Raw genomic sequence first — 18900 nt, 5'->3', positions numbered from 1 at the left:
GCTACGCAGCTTGTCTCTGACACACCACGCTGGCTGCCATATGCACTACGCAATATTTTATTGCTAAGTTTGGGTTATTTGTTTGTATCTGTTTTGGTATCGCAATTTTTGTTTAATTTATATTGATTATACATCCATATGTCTTTGCAATGTTTTTTGTTTTATTTATTCATCGTGGATTAAATCCACTCTCTCTGTATCCTAGCTTTTGAAACTGTCAGTTGAGTTTTACATTACTGCTTCCTTTCGAGGCTTCAGTTATTTGCACGGGCGTGCAGTATATGAAGTGTCAAGCAATACTATTACAAATAAACAACCCTGACTGAGTTACAACGTAAATGAGTACGTATTTTATTGCCAGGAAAACTTGGCAAGTAGTGCGTTGTAACTTTAGACCAATCAGGGTTCGGGGCTGGTGGGTGGGGTCGGATGCGCGAGCGCTGATTGGTCGCTCTCCCAAGACGAATGCAGATGTGTTGCTTATTATACTTTGTTTTGTCTTTATACCGAAGGTGGAATGTGGGTATACAAAAAAAAATACAGAAGTTTTGAAGACAAATATTTTGATTATGTTGTACTTGTAATTAATTAACTTGGATATAAATGGTGTTAGTACCAACTGTTTTATGGGACTATGGCAACGATGTCTTACGGGACAACACGTAACTGGAATGTGTTGGAGAGTAGGAAATGGTGTGCTCACTGAAGGTCAATGGGGCCAATGTGTGTGCACTGAGAGGTGTATAACCCGAATACCGCTGCCCTATATAGTGAGTTTACTTCAGTCATGAATCACAGCTCGTCTCCTGTGCCAGGTAAGTCCACAACGGGCTCACCATAGCCCGTGCTACTTGGAACTTTTTGTTCCCCAGTAGCTGAATCTTAAACAACAACAGCAGTCACGAATGATGTTCAGGACTAAAGTATACTCTCTCTCTCTCTCTCTCTCTCTCTCTCTCTCTCTCTCTCTCTCTCTCTCTCTCTCTCTCTCTCTCTCTCTCTCTCTCTCTCTCTCTCTCTCTCTCTCATATATATGTTGATATTGTTTAACCCAACAACCGATAAAGTAATTATGTTTTTTCATACTGCAAAAGGCCTATTGGGCCATGTGAGGCAGCTCCTGTTTATATCTACCCAAACTCAATCTTATATATGTCTAACCTACGCTTGAAACAATCCAGAGATCCCGCGTCAATTATGTTACCTGGTAATTTGTTCCATAAATCTACATTCTTGCGTTGGGTCTGCAATTTTGCAATTGGCCGTTCATTTCTAAGAGTGCACAACGTAATAGGTATTCACCTAGTTGTGCTTGCGGGGGTTGAGCTCTGCTCTATCGGCCCGCCTCTCAACTGTCAATCAACTGTTTCTACTACTAATACTACTACTATTGTCTTTTTCTTTTTTTTTCCCCACACCACACACAAACATCCCAGGAAGCAGCCCGTGACAGCTGACTAACTCCCAGGTACCTATTTACTGCTAGGTAACAGGGGCATAGGGTGAAAGAAACTTTGCCCATCGTTTCTCGCCGGCGCCCGGGATCGAACCCGGGACCACAAGATCACGTGTCCAGCGTGCTGTCAGCTCGTGTGTGTGTGTGTGTGTGTGTGTGTGTGTGTGTGTGTGTGTGTGTGTGTGTGTGTGTGTTGTACGGATGACCTTGAGGTGGGACGCCAGAGTTCCCCTCAAAAATCAATGTTGTTCTGTATGTCACCACGAACTGCTTACATCTGGGTGTTGCTTTATTCATCTTTATTAAAACTCCGGATAACCCGACCGCAAAATATGGAGAGGTCCGGATAAAGCAAGTCTTTGAATGAAGAATTGTAAATATTTGTTGTCGCTTTGTATCTGGAGTAGATACTCATAGTACACATTGATTGACGATATCAATTATGTTTTAAATATGTCAACACAAATTAGAACTGTTACTGGAGAGAGAGAGAGAGAGAGAGAGAGAGAGAGAGAGAGAGAGAGAGCAAGCAAGCAAGGAAGCAAGCAAACAAACGAGCAAGCAAGCCAGCAAGTTCGTAAAGGCATTCTTCATTCTGCGAGACATCGCGGTATTCTATAAAGAGCAGCAAAACTCTTCATTTGCTTATTCCCAATCTGAACCACCTATTTTGTTATTAGTTATCTTAGATTGATGTTAATAAATCATACTATGATTTATGTTGATAAATAGTTCATAAAAATCCTAGTGTCATGTGTAAAGGCTGATAGTGTTATAGTTTGTGTCCTTATCTGTGTCCGATATGAGACTGAGAGAAAAGTATTGGAACAAGTACGGTACCCTGAGGTACTGGGCTCTTCACGGTAGATGATCCGGATTTTACTTTATTGACTATTACACTCTTGAGTTCTGTTCCTTAGGAAATTACAGAGCCATCTCCCTATTTTGTGCCAGTTATTCCTTTTGTCCTCATTTGTGTGCAGTAACACCATGGTCATAGTTGTCGAAAAATTTCGCGAAATCTGTGTATATTACATCAACATTGTGCCTGTTTTCCATGGGATCTAAGGTCATATCATAGTGGTGTAGCAATTGTGAGAAACAGGAGCACCATGTTCTGAACCCGTGTTGTCCAGGGTTATGTAGAATGTGATTCCATGGGATTTGAAAGCTTCTTGGCACTCAAGAAACAGTCTTAAAGATTGTTATGATGTGTGAAGGTAGCGCTATTGGTTTATAATTTTTGGCATCTGCTTTACTACCTCCTATGTAAGGTGGCGCGATCTCCACTGTTTTAAGTATGTCAGAGATAACACCAGTATCTAGGCTCCGTCTCTAAACGATGTTTAGCTTTATGTACAACAAAACACCTGTGATTGATTGATTTATAAAGATTAAGCCACCCAAAAGGTGGCACGGGCATGAATAGCCCGTAAGTGGTGGCCCTTTTGAGCCATCACCAGTATCAATAGATGATACTAGAGATCTGTGGAGGTGCGACTGCACCCTGCGTGACAAGAGATGTCTCCCGTGAACACCTGTGGTAGTGATGTTTTGCACTTTTTAGCGAACGTCGAGTTGCAGGAATCGGGGCCCTGGTGTGGAATGCATGGGCATGTTGTCCGTCTATGGCGGCCTCCAAGTCCAGTGGGGTTAGGGTGACATCTGATGTGATTCGTTGGTATCGCATTCGTTTGTTGGTGTCACATTCATGAAGAATTTGTTTGGATTATCGATCTTCAATGTGTTCAGAGGTTCACTGAAAACAGAATCGTACTGTTTTCTCGATATTTCACTCATATCGTTGTTGTCGTCTGTGAACGTTTCATCTCCCTCACGCAGGGGCCCAGGGCGAGATGTAGTTTTAAGTTTTAGTCTTTAATGTTTTTCCTGCCCGAAACGCTTTGCGTAATAGTGGCTTGAGGCATTGTATCTACTAGCTCTATCTATAAATCCATCAACTTTGTTTCTTACCTTGTATGTATGTACCTTACCTGAATAAATTTATTTATTTATTTATTTATTATTTAGATTTTGCTGTAGAGTTTGCTTAGGAGAAAAATTATTTTGGGTTCCTCTCTATTTCACTGATGGCATTTTATTCCCTCTGTCTCTCCTGGATTATATACGAGTCTTGTAGCTTTATTTTATCTCTTCTATCTCTCTTCACACGTTTCCATGTTCTAAGGAGAAAACGGGACACGCGGGTAATTCTGTTATTTTCTCTTTATAAAGAGAACGGTGTTCTCGCTCCAATTGCCATAATTTCTTTCTTCAGTGGTACATAACTTGAACACGTCACCCGTAAAAGGTTATTTGTGGGGGCTTGTTCATATAAACTGAGCACCGCTCCTGTGCCAGGTAAGTCCACTACGGGCTCACCATAGCCAGTGCTACCTGCCCCGCTCCTGTGCCAGGTAAGTCCACTACGGGCTCATCATAGCCAGTGCTACCTGCCCCGCTCCTGTACCAGGTAAGTTACGGGCTCACCATAACCCGTGCTACTTGGAACTTGTTCCGAGTAGCTTAATCTATGACAACAACAACATTTAAACTGCTTCCTGTGAAACCCAACTCCTGATTTACGGTAAAGGTATTTTCCACATTTTTCTATGTTAGATGCTGTAAGATCAAGTCACCAAGAAAAAGGATATTTGGGGCAGGGTTTGTGAAGTTTCCTAGGATCAAAGTCCCCCTGGCTCGGTTTCTGACCAAGCCTCCTCGTTGGTGGTCAGGTAACCTTTGAACACAGAAATCGACCAGTTATACCCATTATATTTAGAGGAGTGAACAGTCTATATTTAGAGGGAGTGTTGAACAGTCTCTCTGCCCTTAATGTTGATGTAATTGTATTTAACAGTTCCTTTCGCACCACCGCCCTTCAATGGGGCTTCCTTGGACTTTTTACCACACCTCTTGGTCACAGATGATGTTATTTCCATGTGCAGATGAGGAACGCCCTCTAATATTTTCCAAGTGTAAGTTCAAGTAGGATTATTGAGATAATAAGATACATCTCAAATAGATAGAGTAGCTTAAATACTTAAGTAGCCTAAGTAGATTTAATACTGTAAATCACAGTATTATTATGTCTGACGTCTGCGCTCTAGGGAATATAGATTTACAAATAATTTAGACATTTTATTGAGTGAGGAAAGTCGAAGACTGTCTGACAACCGTGGACATCTTCAAGAGAAAACTGGACTGTTTTCTAAGAGAAGTGCCGGACCAACCGGGCTGTGGTGGGCCTGCGGGCCGCTCCAAGCAACAGCCTGGTGGACCAAACTCTCACAAGTCAAGCCTGGCCTCGGGCCGGGCTTGGGGAGTAGAAGAACTCCCAGAACCCCATCAAGCAGGTATCAAGCAAGCAGGTTAACCTGAAGATGATGCACGATCTTCGGGTCAGCGATTTCTCCAGGTATAAATGAAGGTGTTAGTGTGCAACAGTATTCCATTGTATTATATAAAGCTATTGGTTGGGGAAGTGGGTGGTTATGTGTTAAGGTGTGGTGTTGGGCGAGGTGTTGGTAACGGTGAGGCGGCACTCAGTGTTGTCCTCTAGACATGACTCTACTCTTAACACTCCGCCCTCCTCCACTCCGCCCCAACGGTCATCCCTCCCTCTGTATTTACTATTTATATCTCCAGAATCGAGCTGTTAGCTCTTGGACCCCGCCTTTCTAACCAATTTATTTTTCCTCTATTATGGATATATTTCCTCTACTATATATATTTCTCTCTATGACACACGCACGCGCACATCCCCAGGAAGTAGCCCGTTGTAGCAGTCTAACTCCCAGGTGCCTATTTATTGCTAGGTGAACAGGGGCACCAGGGTGAAAGACTGCCCATTTGTTTCCGCCTCCGCCGGGGATCGAACCCGGGTCCATAGGAATTCGACCCCAGAGCGCTGTCCACTCAGCCGCGAGGCCCATATTATGTGTGTGTACTCGCACATAATTTGTGTGTGGCGTGACAACAGTGTGGTAGAGAGACAGGTGGCCGGACTGAGAGGTAAGGGCTGACCTTGTGTCTCGCTCCACCACATGTGGTCTCCGCCCTCCCTATTAATATCTCCTCCCCATTCATTATACATACAGAACAATGACCACATTATTCACTTTTAATGGGCTTCAGCTCTTAATACAACCTTTAACAAGGCGTCTTGGGGCGTCAACCTCTCCTACCTAATTCGTCGCATTTTTTACGTATTCGACCAATCCGTTAAAAATACCTCCTGCTCATGGATTATACATACTGTATAATAACTAGAATATCCTCATTATTCACTTATTGGCGTCGACTCTTCTTTATGTCTCATTTTTTACGAAATCGACCGCTCGGTTAAAATATGACGTACTAGTACAAATTAAAGCTCCGTAATATTAACGTTTTCGATGCATGGGATAGGCGGGTTGCTTGGGTTTGTATGTTTCAAGTTAAGCCGAACAGTTGTGTTTTGTTACGGAGTGGTGAATGTGGAGGCGGGGTACGTACACAGGGTACGTACACAGGTACAAGGAAGATAGGGCAAAATGTCATGTTCTCACGGATCGCTTGTGTCGAGCAAGGCTTAGTGAAGGTGAGGGGGAAGTGTGTGAACACGTAATCAAACTTGGTGAAGGTGAGGGAAGCGTGAATAAGTGTGAGTGTTACACCCTAACACTTTCATGTTGTTTCTCATACACACATTTCATTGTCAACTGCAAGGTGACGATTTCTGTCTTTGCTCTTGATACTGGTTAAATTAGAAAAACAATTAAACGCCAAAATACCTCAAATAAATTTGCACATGATTAGAAATGACCTATACGTCACTATCTCCTGTGGAACTACTGCTGTCACTGGGCGGGTGGGACGGTGCCCTAATTAGTCACAACTGTGCGGAACTCAGTTAATTTTGTTTGTATTCTTTATCCGTCAACAAACACGTGCGAACTGATTAATTTATTCTCCCAGCTAATATAACTGTTAACACTTGTGTGTGTTAACAAGTGTTACTACTTACTAGTGTCGGCAGAACCGAGCTATTAACTCCTGGATCCCGCCTGTCTAACCGATATATTTTTCCTCTTTTTTTTTGTCTACTACATATATTTTCCTCTACTACGCACTCACACATCTCCAGGAAGCAGCCCGTAGCAGCTGTCTAACTCCCAGGTACCTGTTTACTGCTAGGTGAACAGGGAATCAGGTGAAAGAAACTCTACCCATTTGTTTGAGCCTGGGTGTGTGTGTGTGGAGAGAGCAGGGTGACGAACTGAGCTAGAGATGTGTACTGGGTACTTCAATCATCACCCAAGTCCTCAGTTGGGCAATTTTTGTTGAATTAAAGTTAGTGATTTAAAGCGGCGCTTAATAGAGCGCTTATACTACATAGGCCTACCCTGTAATGCATTGTATTGGTATAAGTTGTTATAACGAAATTGGGTCCATCTAATTACCCAAAGCCGCTTGGATCGTCGACTTACTGAGGCGTCACCTGCCATTTAATGTCGTCTAATTTCGTTATAAAATTTTATTATTTCAGAGTAAATATATGTTCTTTCATGTTCTACATCCAGCACCAACGTTAGTGAGTAAATATATCACATTTCTTCATTACTTACGAAATGCTCGGAAACTTTGGGTAGTTCCAAGAGGGACCAGGCTTGACCCCCAGGCCAGGCCCCTGTGAGACTTGGCCCTCAGGCCAAGGTGCCAAGGGCGCCAAGGAACCCCCTTGGCACCCAGGGCGCCTAACAGCTGGGTGGACAGCACTTCGGATTAGTAGTCCTGAGGTTCCGGGTTCGATCCCCGACGGAGGCGGAAACAAATGGGCAGAGTTTCACCCTGATGCCCGCTGTTACCTAGCAGTAAATAGGTACCTGGGAGTTAGCTGCTACGGGCTGCTTCCTCGGGTGTATGTAACTAAAAGGAGGCCTGGTCAAGGACCGGGCCGCGGGGACGCTAAGCCCCGGAATCATCTCAAGATAACCTCAAGGCGAGGTCATTGCTAGAGTACAACTTTCTAAATCGTCCACAGATAATCCGCTCCTCACTATAAATATGACCTGAATGAATTATTGGCTCACACGAGGCATTGCCTATTTATATCCACTCAAACTTAAATATATACTTTCCTTTCGAACTTTCGTGTTAATCAATACGAAATATATGAGAAAGGCTGCATGAACCCGCAAGCCGTAGACCACTAAGAACTCTTATATGACCCGGCCAGGATTCGAACCCATGACGTCCAGGATCACCCCTTGACGTCACCCTGAGCCAAGTCCGTTACCCGGAAATTGGTGTCACTTATCAATCACCTTATTTCCAAATCAGTATTTACCCAGGTGTTTCCAGACTATAACGTGTACACTCTATGTCCACTACTGCTACTGTCATCGGGAAGGTGTTATAAATAAGGGAAGGAGAAGAGTAGTAATAATAGGTACCATAAGCCAGGGTGACACACACCGTCGACCCCAGCAAGAGTGAGCCAGGGTGACACTCCGTCGACCCCAGCAAGAGTGAGCCAGGGTGACACTCCGCCGACCCCAGCAAGAGTGAGCCAGGGTTGCGTCATGTCCTCACATCACAGGGAGCATCATGCGTCTGGCAGTCACTACTCAAGCATGCCGGACTCTGGTCAAGTCGTACACAAAATGTATTCAAAATGTACACAAATGTATTCAAAATGTATTCAAAATGTACACAAATGTATTCAAAATGTATTCAAAATGTACACAAATTTATTCAAAATGTATTCAAAATGTACACAAAATGTATTCAAAATGTACACAAAATGAATCAATAAAACTCGTTTTCTCTTTGGATTTGGTTAGGATCTAACCACATTTGGCCAACCTAATCTAGCTTAGGCTAGGTATAGTTTATCTTTGTTTAGTTAGGTTAGGTAGGTTTTAAACCCGTCCTCTTAACTAATGAATGGCGTTTTTATACGTTATCGTAACCAAGGCTACAATTACAACGTATTAAGAAAGGTAACGTTCACAAATATATACTTGTTGTGTTTATCGGACTCCTTAAGATAGCTGGGCTGCTTGGACTGGTACCTTTATGGTTATGCTAAAAGGTTGCAGTTTTTAGAGTGGCTCTTGTTGTTTGAGACTGAGCTACTGGGAACAAAAAGTTGCAAGCAGCACGGACTATGGTGAGCCCGCCGTGCTCTCCTCACACAGGAGAGGTGCTCTTTAGAGTGGCGGTCCAGGACAACACGCTGGCTTTTAACATGTGTTGGTGTACAAGGACCCCCTAGCCACGTTACTTGTGTAAAGGAGGAAATGTATATGTTTATCTCTCAGAATGTTCGGTAATATGTTTATTGTTTGTGATGTGTGTCTATGTATATATTAACACGATGTACTGAACGGGGTGAGAACAGCTTGAGCTACCTCATCCCTTTGTGTGTATTTTACATCAATAAACTTATTTCAATTTCCTGGCCACGTGTAGACAAGCTGCACTTGTCAAACACTTCCGTCACCTCCGCCGCTTCCACTTACCATAACAGCTTACATATGATTGAGTTTGAGTGGATATTAATAGGAGCTGCGTCGTCTGACACTTGGATATACCAGTCGGCCTTCTGCAATTTCCTCATCTCTTTTGTTCACTTGAGGTATGTTGACCAATCCACACACTAGAAAATGAAGGGACGACGACGTTTCGGTCCGTCCTGGACCATTCTAAAGTGGATTGTGAGAATGGTCCAGGACGGACCGAAACGTCGTCGTCCCTTCATTTTCCAGTGAGTGGATTGGTCAACATACTTAGGCGCGTTATTGTGACTCATAGCCTTCCCTTGAGGTATATTTCAGCCCCTAGCTGTGTGAGAAACTCCATGCTCGTTAGTGTGAGAAAGTGTCTAACTTGAGGGCGCCTTACACCAGCCGAGTTTGGCCGCTGGTGTCTATATCGTACAAGTGGATGTGTATTAGGTGTGGTCACTTTTTTTTTTTTTTTATTATTATTATTATTATTATTTTTCTACCACAGACGTGGCCACACATTTACAATGCTAACCAGCATATATACATTTTCTTCTGTCCTCCATTGACAGGGTTAGAGAAGTGTTAAACATATAGTTCAGGGGTTTATTGAACACTCAACCACAGAAGGTGATTCGGTGGTCACGGGTTAGTGGGGTCACGGGTTAGTGGGGACACGGGTTAGTGGGGACACGGGTTAGTGGGGACACGGGTTAGTGGGGACACGGGTTAGTGAGTGGCGGGTAGTAAGTAGGACACGGAAGGAGACCACACGGGGCTGCGTCTCCGTGTAGGTGACCTTTTGTGCTCTGTTGGGCCTCTTGTGCTGACCTTGGTGGGTGCTCTCTCTCTCTCTCTCTCTCTCTCTCTCTCTCTCTCTCTCTCTCTCTCTCTCTCTCTCTCTCTCTCTCTCTCATATCTTGTCATTTCTCTTCTCATCTTATTTGTTCTCTCATGTCCTAGTTATATCTCCTGTCATGTCCTTGTTATTTTTGGTGTTGCCCATTAAAGGTGTTCTTCCTCCTTCAATAATTGAGCAAGAGCGAGGTGCCCTTTGTGGGCGGGTGTCACGGCTGACGGTCCATTAGCTCTCAGGTAGTAATCAATGGTTCCTTTACACTCCCCTTATCCCCCCCATCTCATCCCCCCCCCCCACACACAAACACAGGCACCTACACGCCGCCCCAGCATGGAGCCCGTACCTTGTCAAGCACAAGACGAAGCTGGAAAAAGTTTAGGGGTATGCCACTAGGCTAGTCCTAGAACTAAGAGGCATGAGTTACGAGGAGAGGCTGCGTGAACTGCACCTCACTGGAAGACAGTAGAGCTCGGGATGACATGATCACCACCTACAAAATTCTCAGGGGAATTGATAGGGTGGACAAAGACAAACTATGTAACATGGGTGGAACACGAACAAGGGGACACAGATGGAAGCTGAATACCCAAATGAGCCACAGAGACATTAGAAAGAACTTTTTCAGTGTCAGAGTAGTTAGTAAATGGAATGCATTAGGCAGTGATGTGGTGGAGGCTGACTATACGCAGTTTCAAATGTAGATATGATAGAGCCCAGTAGGCTCAGGAACCTGTACACCAGTTGATTGACGGTTGAGAGGCGGGACTAAAGAGCCAAAGCTCAGCCCCCGCAAGCACAACTAGGTTAGTACAACTACGTGAGTACACACACACACACACACACACACACACACACACACACACACACACACACACACACACACACACACACACACACACACACGCGCGCGTGGATACCCCCCCCCCCCCCGCTGTATTTTTGCACTGGGTGGACAAACAAGTATAACAATACAGACTATACTACCCCCACACACACTCCCTGGGGTATAACAATACAGACTATACTACCCCCACACACACTCCCTGGGGTATAACCAAACAATCTGACCACACCTTGGAGTTTACAACCTTCATTTTGGTACATTAACAACAAACTACACTTTCACAACAATTGGTATCACTGAACCAAAAATGTATGCCTAAAATGTTTTTGTACGTGTGCGCGCGCATGCACGCACATGATGGTACAAACTCACATGCAGGTTATGCACATTATGAGGCTGGCGATGAGTCACAATAACGTGGCTAAAGTATGTTGACCAGACCACACACTAGAAGGTGAAGGGACGACGACGTTTCGGTCCGTCCTGGACCATTCTCAAGTCGATTGTGACAAGCTTGACAAGCAATAAGTACAATCGACTTGAGAATGGTCCAGGACGGACCGAAACGTCGTCGTCCCTTCACCTTCTAGTGTGTGGTCTGGTCAACATTATGAGGCTCCTCACCTTGCCTCTCATCCTCATAAATATTACGCCAGGGGTGTACCGCTCCTCGCCTCACATTGTTATTACGGAATGACTCAAATGTATTACAAATGCGACCTGTTACTAAACATTCAAGCGCCGTAATATTAACGTTCTCTATACCTCAGCTCCGATAGGTTAGGTGGGTTGCTTGGGGTCGTACGTTTCAGGTTAGGTAAAACAGCTGTATTTTTTACGTGGTGGCGAATTTAGATTACTCGACCAGCTCTCTTGAGTACTATATTGGATTCCTTCTGGATGCCTTGATTCAGTAATGCTGATGGTAGGTAAATAATGCTGTTAAACGGTATATTATAGTGTATAGACCTGAGTCTAAAGTGTTAACATTGTGTGGGCGAAGGTGGGATGGTGGTAGTGAGCGGGGAGCGCCTCACCAGGGGGGACACACAGGCGCATGTGGTCAACACGACTTGCAACACGTGGTCAACACGACCTGCAACACGTGTTCTACCTGTGGGGTGTCCGCCGCCGCCTCCCTGGAGGTGGGATATTGACCCGGGTATTGACCCCATGTAAGGCCATAATGAATGGCTAGGAGGGCCCGACCCACCGCCTGCCCCAAGGTACAAACTCATGCAGGGTTCAACCTCTCATGACATTGGCAGCCATGAAAGGTAATTTTATATAAGAAAATTTACCTGTTAAGAACATAAGAATTAAGGAAACGGCAAGAGGCTTAGTGTCCCATACGAGGCGCTTATTATTTATTTTCACCCAAAGGTGCTGCCTCGTTTAGCCAATAGGCTAAACGAGGCTGCAATTCCCTTAAGTCCACTAATGGCCTCGACGGGGACAGAAAGCCGGCAGCTTGTGAGCTAAGAAAGACATACAACAACAGCAATTTGATTGGCTCCATATTGTTCCGTCAAGATTACCATCACCCTAACCCATTTTCAATCAAAATTATTATCTTTCGTCTCTAAAGGGGCTGTATATAACTTTACTAAATTTCTTTAGGGATAAATTGTAATCAATAATTAAAAATGTTTATTAATATCTATGGTGGTTTCAGTAAGGCAACATCTCTGCTCGCCTTCCTATGATGCTACAGCGTAAATTATAATGAAGTCTTTACTCAAATGCATATAATAATTAATATAAAATGAGATTTGGAAGGCCTTTCTTTTTCCAACATGGGAGGGCTATAGCTACTGAGGGTGAGGCAGTGTAAGTGGTAGCCCTGTCTTAACGTGGCTCTTGCCTCACTTAGCATAGCAATAAGGCTCGTTGAGTGCACCTCGGAGCAGGTATGACGAAACTTGTGGTTGTTGGGTGCACTGTTCATCAGCTTAAGATGGCGGTGCTAGTGTAGTAATCACTTACGAGTCTGGATGGCTGTGTAGAATATCCCTGGTGTTTCTAAGATCTTGTAAGCATCCAGTTGTACACTGAGGAGGGTTTCTAGTGTTCTCCAGTGAGTTTTCTGCATAAAGTGCCGGACCAACCAGGTTGTAGGGATATGTGGGCCTTCGGGCCGCTCCAAGCAACCACAACCCGTCCTCTTAAAAATAACGTCACTTTTGGCTCGTATGTAGCAACAGCCTATTGTAGCAAACTCTCGCAAGTCTGGCCCCCGGGTCGGGCTTGGGGACTAGAAGAACTCCCAGAAACTCGTGCAGATACAGTCCAAGTACATTCCTGACCACCACCACCACCTAAACTGCCACCGAGTTGACGTATGACGTCCATGTATACACTTTGAAGAGAGCTCGCGGTCAGTGCAGTGTTAACGAGCAATTTTACCATTGGAAGGTTGGACGTAGTAGTAAGGTCAAGTGTAATTATACCTATAATTTAATACCTTAAGTAATTATGTCCGTCCAACCTGTATTTTATGTGGGTGAAATATACAGATTTCCTGTACAACTTGTCAAATGTTCTCGCTAATACTCGGGATTTTTTCAGCTGAATTGTAAACTAGACACCCTGACATTTACGGCTTCGGTGGACAGGCACTTCTGTGGGTTTATAACACTATAGGTGAAGAAGCTTACCCAATTTTCTATCCTGCATAGTGGCTACATTTGATCTTGTACATGTTTTCCTCCTAAGTTTCACTCTTTTCCTACTAGGTCCTTTTGTAAAAAGCTTTATTATTCAGTGTTTCTAGCAGGCATATGATTTTTAATTCTCTCTCTCTCTCTCTCTCTCCTTTCTTGTAAATTGATGCCACATTTGCCTTCTTCCAGCAGCTGGGCAAGTCTTCCTTTGTAAGTAACTCATTAAAGCTCGGTGCAAGTGGTATGCTGAGGGTCTGTGCTGCTGCTGCTGCCTCAATATTTAATAGTGTCTCGTCTTGGGTAATCACCTCTTCTAGCAAAGTGAGCTGTTCAGGTTCAGTTGTGAACACTCCGTGGAAGCTGACATTAAGTTCTTCACAAATTTTATCATTTCCTGTATATTCACTTCCTCTTTTTCGTATCCTAGTCATATGGTCGTTCACTGACATTTTCATTCTTATTTGATTGTGCGTGTGCTTGCGTGTGTGTGTGGGGTGTGGGGCAGCGGTGGTGGTGGTGGCACTTGTGGTGTTAAACACACGATGAGAAGCATCCCTGGTACACTTGTGGTGCTGGCCGCCCACTGTGATAGTATCATGCAGGACGTCACTTTATCACCCTGCTATTATCTCTCACCTCTGACCACTGTACACCCAACTACACCCACAGATACACCCATAGGTGACTAGTACCCTACACATGGACCCATATGTGACTATACCCGCAGGATACACTCATATGTAACTGCACTCACATACACACCCATACTGTAGGTGACTACAACCCCCCAGAGATAGTATACCCGTATACAAAGTGCTATACAAAGTCCTTAACAATCCCCCCCTCGTCACATCTGAAAGCAGTTCGTATGTTCCCCCAACTTAGCCAGTGTAGCCGAGGACATTGGAATTTAGCGGGCTTGGGTTCAGCACGATATGTGAACCCAAGGTGGTGTAGGAAGTGAAGCACCACCTCCACTAAGGTTCCCCTCTTATTGGAGATATCTTAAGTCCAAAGTATACATGGGGTGAACAACCTGCTCACACACACACACACACACACACACACACACACACACACACACACACACACACACACACACACACACACACACACACACACACGGGTGGGGAACCAAGGTATAAAATAAACAGCTGTGCAAACAGCTGATGGCCAGCTAATGGAGGTGTGACTAATGTACGTGTGTTTGTTTCCCCCTCCCTCGGGCAGGCACAAGATTACCTCACCCAAGTGGAACCGCTTCAAGGGCCTCAAACTACGCTGGAAGGACAAGATTCGCCTTAACAACGTCATCTGGCGCTGCTGGCACATGCAGTGTGAGTTATTCCTGGTAGTTTATGTTCCTTCTGTACTGGGTATGTACCCAGCACACACACACACACACACACACACACACACACACACACACACACACACACACACTTAATATTATTATTATTATATTGTGGCATTAGCAGTGTTAGTACTAGTGCCGGGTTCTGTCTTCAGGTGAAGCCAGGCTATATAATGTGTGGTTGGTGGGGGTGTGGAAGTGAGAGGGCGGGCACGTGCCCAACCGTTCCCTCCCTGCCCAGTGAAAGTGGCCACGTGTCCCTCCCTCCCCCTCCCTCTCCTGGGCCACGGTTCATCAAACATTTATGCAACCATTTACGAAACCTGTCCATCTTCTCACCTTAATCATGGCGGCTGTGTTTACATTTATTAAACAGTTTACGGGTTGGGGAAGCTTCAGCACCCATTGTTATTATTGTTATAAACAACCTCATAATGCCTCGGAAACCTGTACATCTTTGCCTTGAAAGATGTACAGGTTTCGTAAGTGGACATGTAGATGATTGGTGAATACCTGTGTGTGTGTGTGGGAGGGGGGTTACGATGTATTCAACAATGTTTCGTGTTTATCTTAACGCTAAATTGAATTAAATTATGAAATTTAGGCTATGACACGTTAACAATCTTGGTAAACATGTGTTAATTAACTTCATATCCACAAAACATTTTGGTGAAGTAACTTTTAAGCATGTTTGTAATTATATTAATTGAGATTGTTAGTTTGTCATGGAAATATTGGTATAGAAGTGAGTGAAGGGTGAAGTGTATTGGTGTGTGTGTGTGTGTGTGTGTGTGTGTGTGTGTGTGAGTGAGTGTGTGTGTGTGTGTGTGTGTGTGTGTGTGTGTGTGTGAGTGTGTGTGTGTGAGTGTGTGAATGAGTGTGTGTGTGTGAGGTGTTTACTGGAGCTTGGCTGGCTGGTGAGAGAGATGTTGCCATGGGAACGTGTGCTCTCAGCCTCCCTAACCTCCCGCCACCAGAATTAGTCAAGTTTAAAGTGTAAACAAACTAGTTTGATTTTATTGTTTTCGTCAATCAAAATCCCTTAAAGCTCCATCCTCAGATAGACATGACGGATGTCACCAGTTTGAAGACGAGGAGGCGTGGCACTCGGGGTAAAATAGCTCTCAGTGATCGCTCATAACCTCTCTTCTCATCTAATACGTCGTATTTTTTTACGAGATCAACTAATCCGTTCATAATGCGACGCATTTGTAAAAAGGAAACCACGGTAATAATGACGTTTTGTATATCTCGGCTTCGATAGGTTAGGTGGGTTGCTCGGGTTCATTCGTTTCTGGTTAGGCAAAACGGTTGCATTTTTTACAGTGGGAAATTGAGAGAGCGGCTGGATTAGTAGAGATGGAATAAGTATATCTATCTACAAGTAGGGAAATTATCACTTAGATCTCTGGCATTAAAGGCTGGAATGCCTTCAAGATGGATTTTGTTAAACCCTCTCCAAAGAGTACCTGATCAACCGGTATGTGGTTGCCTGCGGTGGTGTGCGAGCTACCTGCACCAACAGTATGAGAGCCACACCATTATAAAGGAGGCAGGGCATGAAAACGAGAGGGATATCCCATAATATACACCTGGACACCACTGGTTTACCTCTCTTGTGACGGCTCCACCTCTCTCTCTCCCTCTTACTAAGACCAACCTTCATCCCACTTTCTCTAAACTTTCCCTTTCACCTGACTACTCTTCTTCACTCTCCATCTCTCTCGTCCTCTCTCTATGCTGTTCTCCCCCTTCCCAAATCTCTCATTTTCTCTCTCTTCTGTTTCTTATTTGTTACAGTCAAAATCAGGTCTTTCCTAGTTGGTGGTTCTATTTGCTGGTTTAAGGCAAATGTGTCACACATCTGTTAGTCAGTTGTGTAACTGTTCAGTTAGACAGTTTAGTGAGACTGATATATAACTGTATTTGCCATATTATTCCATTTTAGTATTTTTTGGGTTCAGGTTCTGTGGCCACCTTTTGTTGTACAGTCTCCGCTTGTACCAGAGTGCCGGCTACCTGTGTGTGTGTGTGTGTGTGTGTGTGAGTGTGTGTGTGTGTGTGTGTGTGTGTGTGTGTGTGTGTGTGTGTGTGTGTGTGTGTGTGTGTGTGTGTGTGTGTGAGGTGTGTGTCAAGCACATGGCATTTGCTCGCAACCTTTTACAGTTTCTGAATAGGCAGTCAAGAGTGTTTCTCTGTCATCTGCAGGGATACTTTTCGTGATTTAAATATTCTCATTTTGACTCTTGCCAATATCCTTGCCAATGCCCGTGCCAACGAGCTGTCATACCCTTGGCATCAAGGCAACATTGATATCCTTCATCTTCAGAGTCATGCACGACACCTTGACAGGTGTCATGCATAACCACTTGTCAGTTGGCACACGTGGCGGGTCCCCAGCTGTGTCTGCCTCAGCTGGGGGTGGCACCAGCTGTGTGCCTCAGCTGGGGGGTGGTACCAGGTGTGTCTGCCTCAGCTGGGGTGGTACCAGGTGTGTCTGCCTCAGCTGGGGTGGTACCAGCTGTGTCTGCCTCAGCTGGGGTGGTACCAGCTGTGTCAGCCCGTCTGGCCTGATGTCTTCTTGGTAACTTGCTAGTTCACACGACGAGGCTGTGACCAGTGTCACACAGCTAGACGACATTGTTCATCACATCTGCGAGAAGACAGCTGTGGAGGACTGTACACCTGCTGGGTATGGGGTGCAACTCCTCTTCCTCACCAAATACGTCACATTTGTTTACGGAATCGACCAGTTCGTTAAAATGCGACGTATTAGTACAGATTAAAGCACCGTAGGTTTTCTATTCATTAGCCTCAATAGGTTCAGTGGGCTGCTTGGGGCGTACGCTTCCGGTTAGGCAAAACAGTTGTATATTTTAGCAAATATACAGAGAGAGAGAGAGAGAGAGAGAGAGAGAGAGAGAGAGAGAGAGAGAGAGAGAGAGAGAGAGAGAGAGAGACAGAGAGAGAGAGACAGAGAGAGAGAGACAGAGAGAGAGAGACAGAGAGAGAGACAGAGAGAGAGAGAGAGAGAGAGAGAGAGAGAGAGAGAGAGAGAGAGAGACAGAGACAGAGACAGAGACAGAGAGAGAGAGAGAGAGAGAGAGAGAGAGAGAGAGCGAGAGCGAGAGAGAGCGAGCGCACATGGACTGGTGTTGGGAGTGGGACAGGTGACCTAACATGGTTCGGTTCACCTGTCCCCTACACGAGAACGGGTCAGTGATGAATATTATAAATGATAAATTATATCACCTATGATAAATTTGTTCACTTATTATAATAATACACTTAAGTAGCGACCCATCGCCTCCAAGAAGAGAATAAAGGGTATTCAGCGAAGTCCTTGCGGATTCTCCCTGAACACTTTCTTCTCCTACCATCCCCTACCTTTGTTTAATTCTGGAAAGCTGGAAATATTTTAAGATAGTGAAAAAGGGCATTTATATTCATGTAGTATTCTGCACCCATCTGTTTAACGCTGTGGGGAGTGTGCATGTGTGTGTTTAGGGGGGAGGGGGAGGGGGGGGGAGGGGGAGGGGGGGGAGGGGGAGGGGGGGAGGGAGATGTCAACAGCCAAGCGTATGACGTCACTAGTGCCATACTGGCTCTCCAGCAAGAGCACATTCCTCCCCGGCCAACCCATCCTCCTGGTTAGATAGTCCCTGTTGTCACATCGTCAACAGTCACCAATTCGTACTTAGCTTTTAGATAGTAGCATACTGACTAGTAAGGCGTTCTTAACAAAAATGAATAAATAAAAACCTTAAATATTCCTAGGCCTTATATAGCACACGTAGGTGCTATATTAAGCCTCATATATCGTGTATTAGGCCTAGGAAGGTTAGTCTGTCTTTGTAACACAATTAAAAATAGTTTTCCGGTTCTCGTGTGGTGTCGGTTCTCAGTTCTCGATCCTCTCGTGTCATATCCAGGTTTAACCATTTTATACAGGCACTTGAGGGTATGGTCCTGGTCCTCTCTCTTGAGCGTCACTCTGTAAAACTTGCAACTTTTCCCTATCCAGAATCATCAGTACCTAGACACCCCACCCAGCCTACCCGAGCCGATACTCATTACTCCCAGAAAGCGGCATTATTGCACGGATTTTAATTCCCTAAACCATCGTAATTTTGAGGTTGAGGTGGATAGCGTAAGAAATGTAGTGTGTTGAGTGAGAGGGTGGGTTGAGTGTTGAGAGGTGTGTGTGTGTGTGTGTGTGTGTGTGTGTGTG

General features: G+C 44.7%; 1 protein-coding gene across 3 annotated transcripts in view; it reads left to right on the top strand.

Moving 5' to 3' along the window:
• The window catches only part of Mondo (MLX interacting protein mondo), a 109987-nt gene that overhangs the window by 21487 nt on the left and 69600 nt on the right, over positions 1–18900 (top strand). For all 3 annotated transcript variants that reach the window (XM_045761268.2, XM_045761266.2, XM_045761267.2), the window contains exon 2: positions 14546–14652. In XM_045761268.2, coding sequence (XP_045617224.2) covers positions 14546–14652 — 107 coding nt within the window. The remainder of the gene's footprint in view (positions 1–14545; positions 14653–18900) is intronic.

The sequence above is a fragment of the Procambarus clarkii genome, chromosome 45 (genome assembly GCF_040958095.1).
Source record: "Procambarus clarkii isolate CNS0578487 chromosome 45, FALCON_Pclarkii_2.0, whole genome shotgun sequence".
In the NCBI taxonomy this organism is placed as follows: domain Eukaryota; kingdom Metazoa; phylum Arthropoda; class Malacostraca; order Decapoda; family Cambaridae; genus Procambarus; species Procambarus clarkii.
Note: the sequence above shows the minus strand (reverse complement) of the source record. Positions and strands in the feature narration are given on the sequence as shown.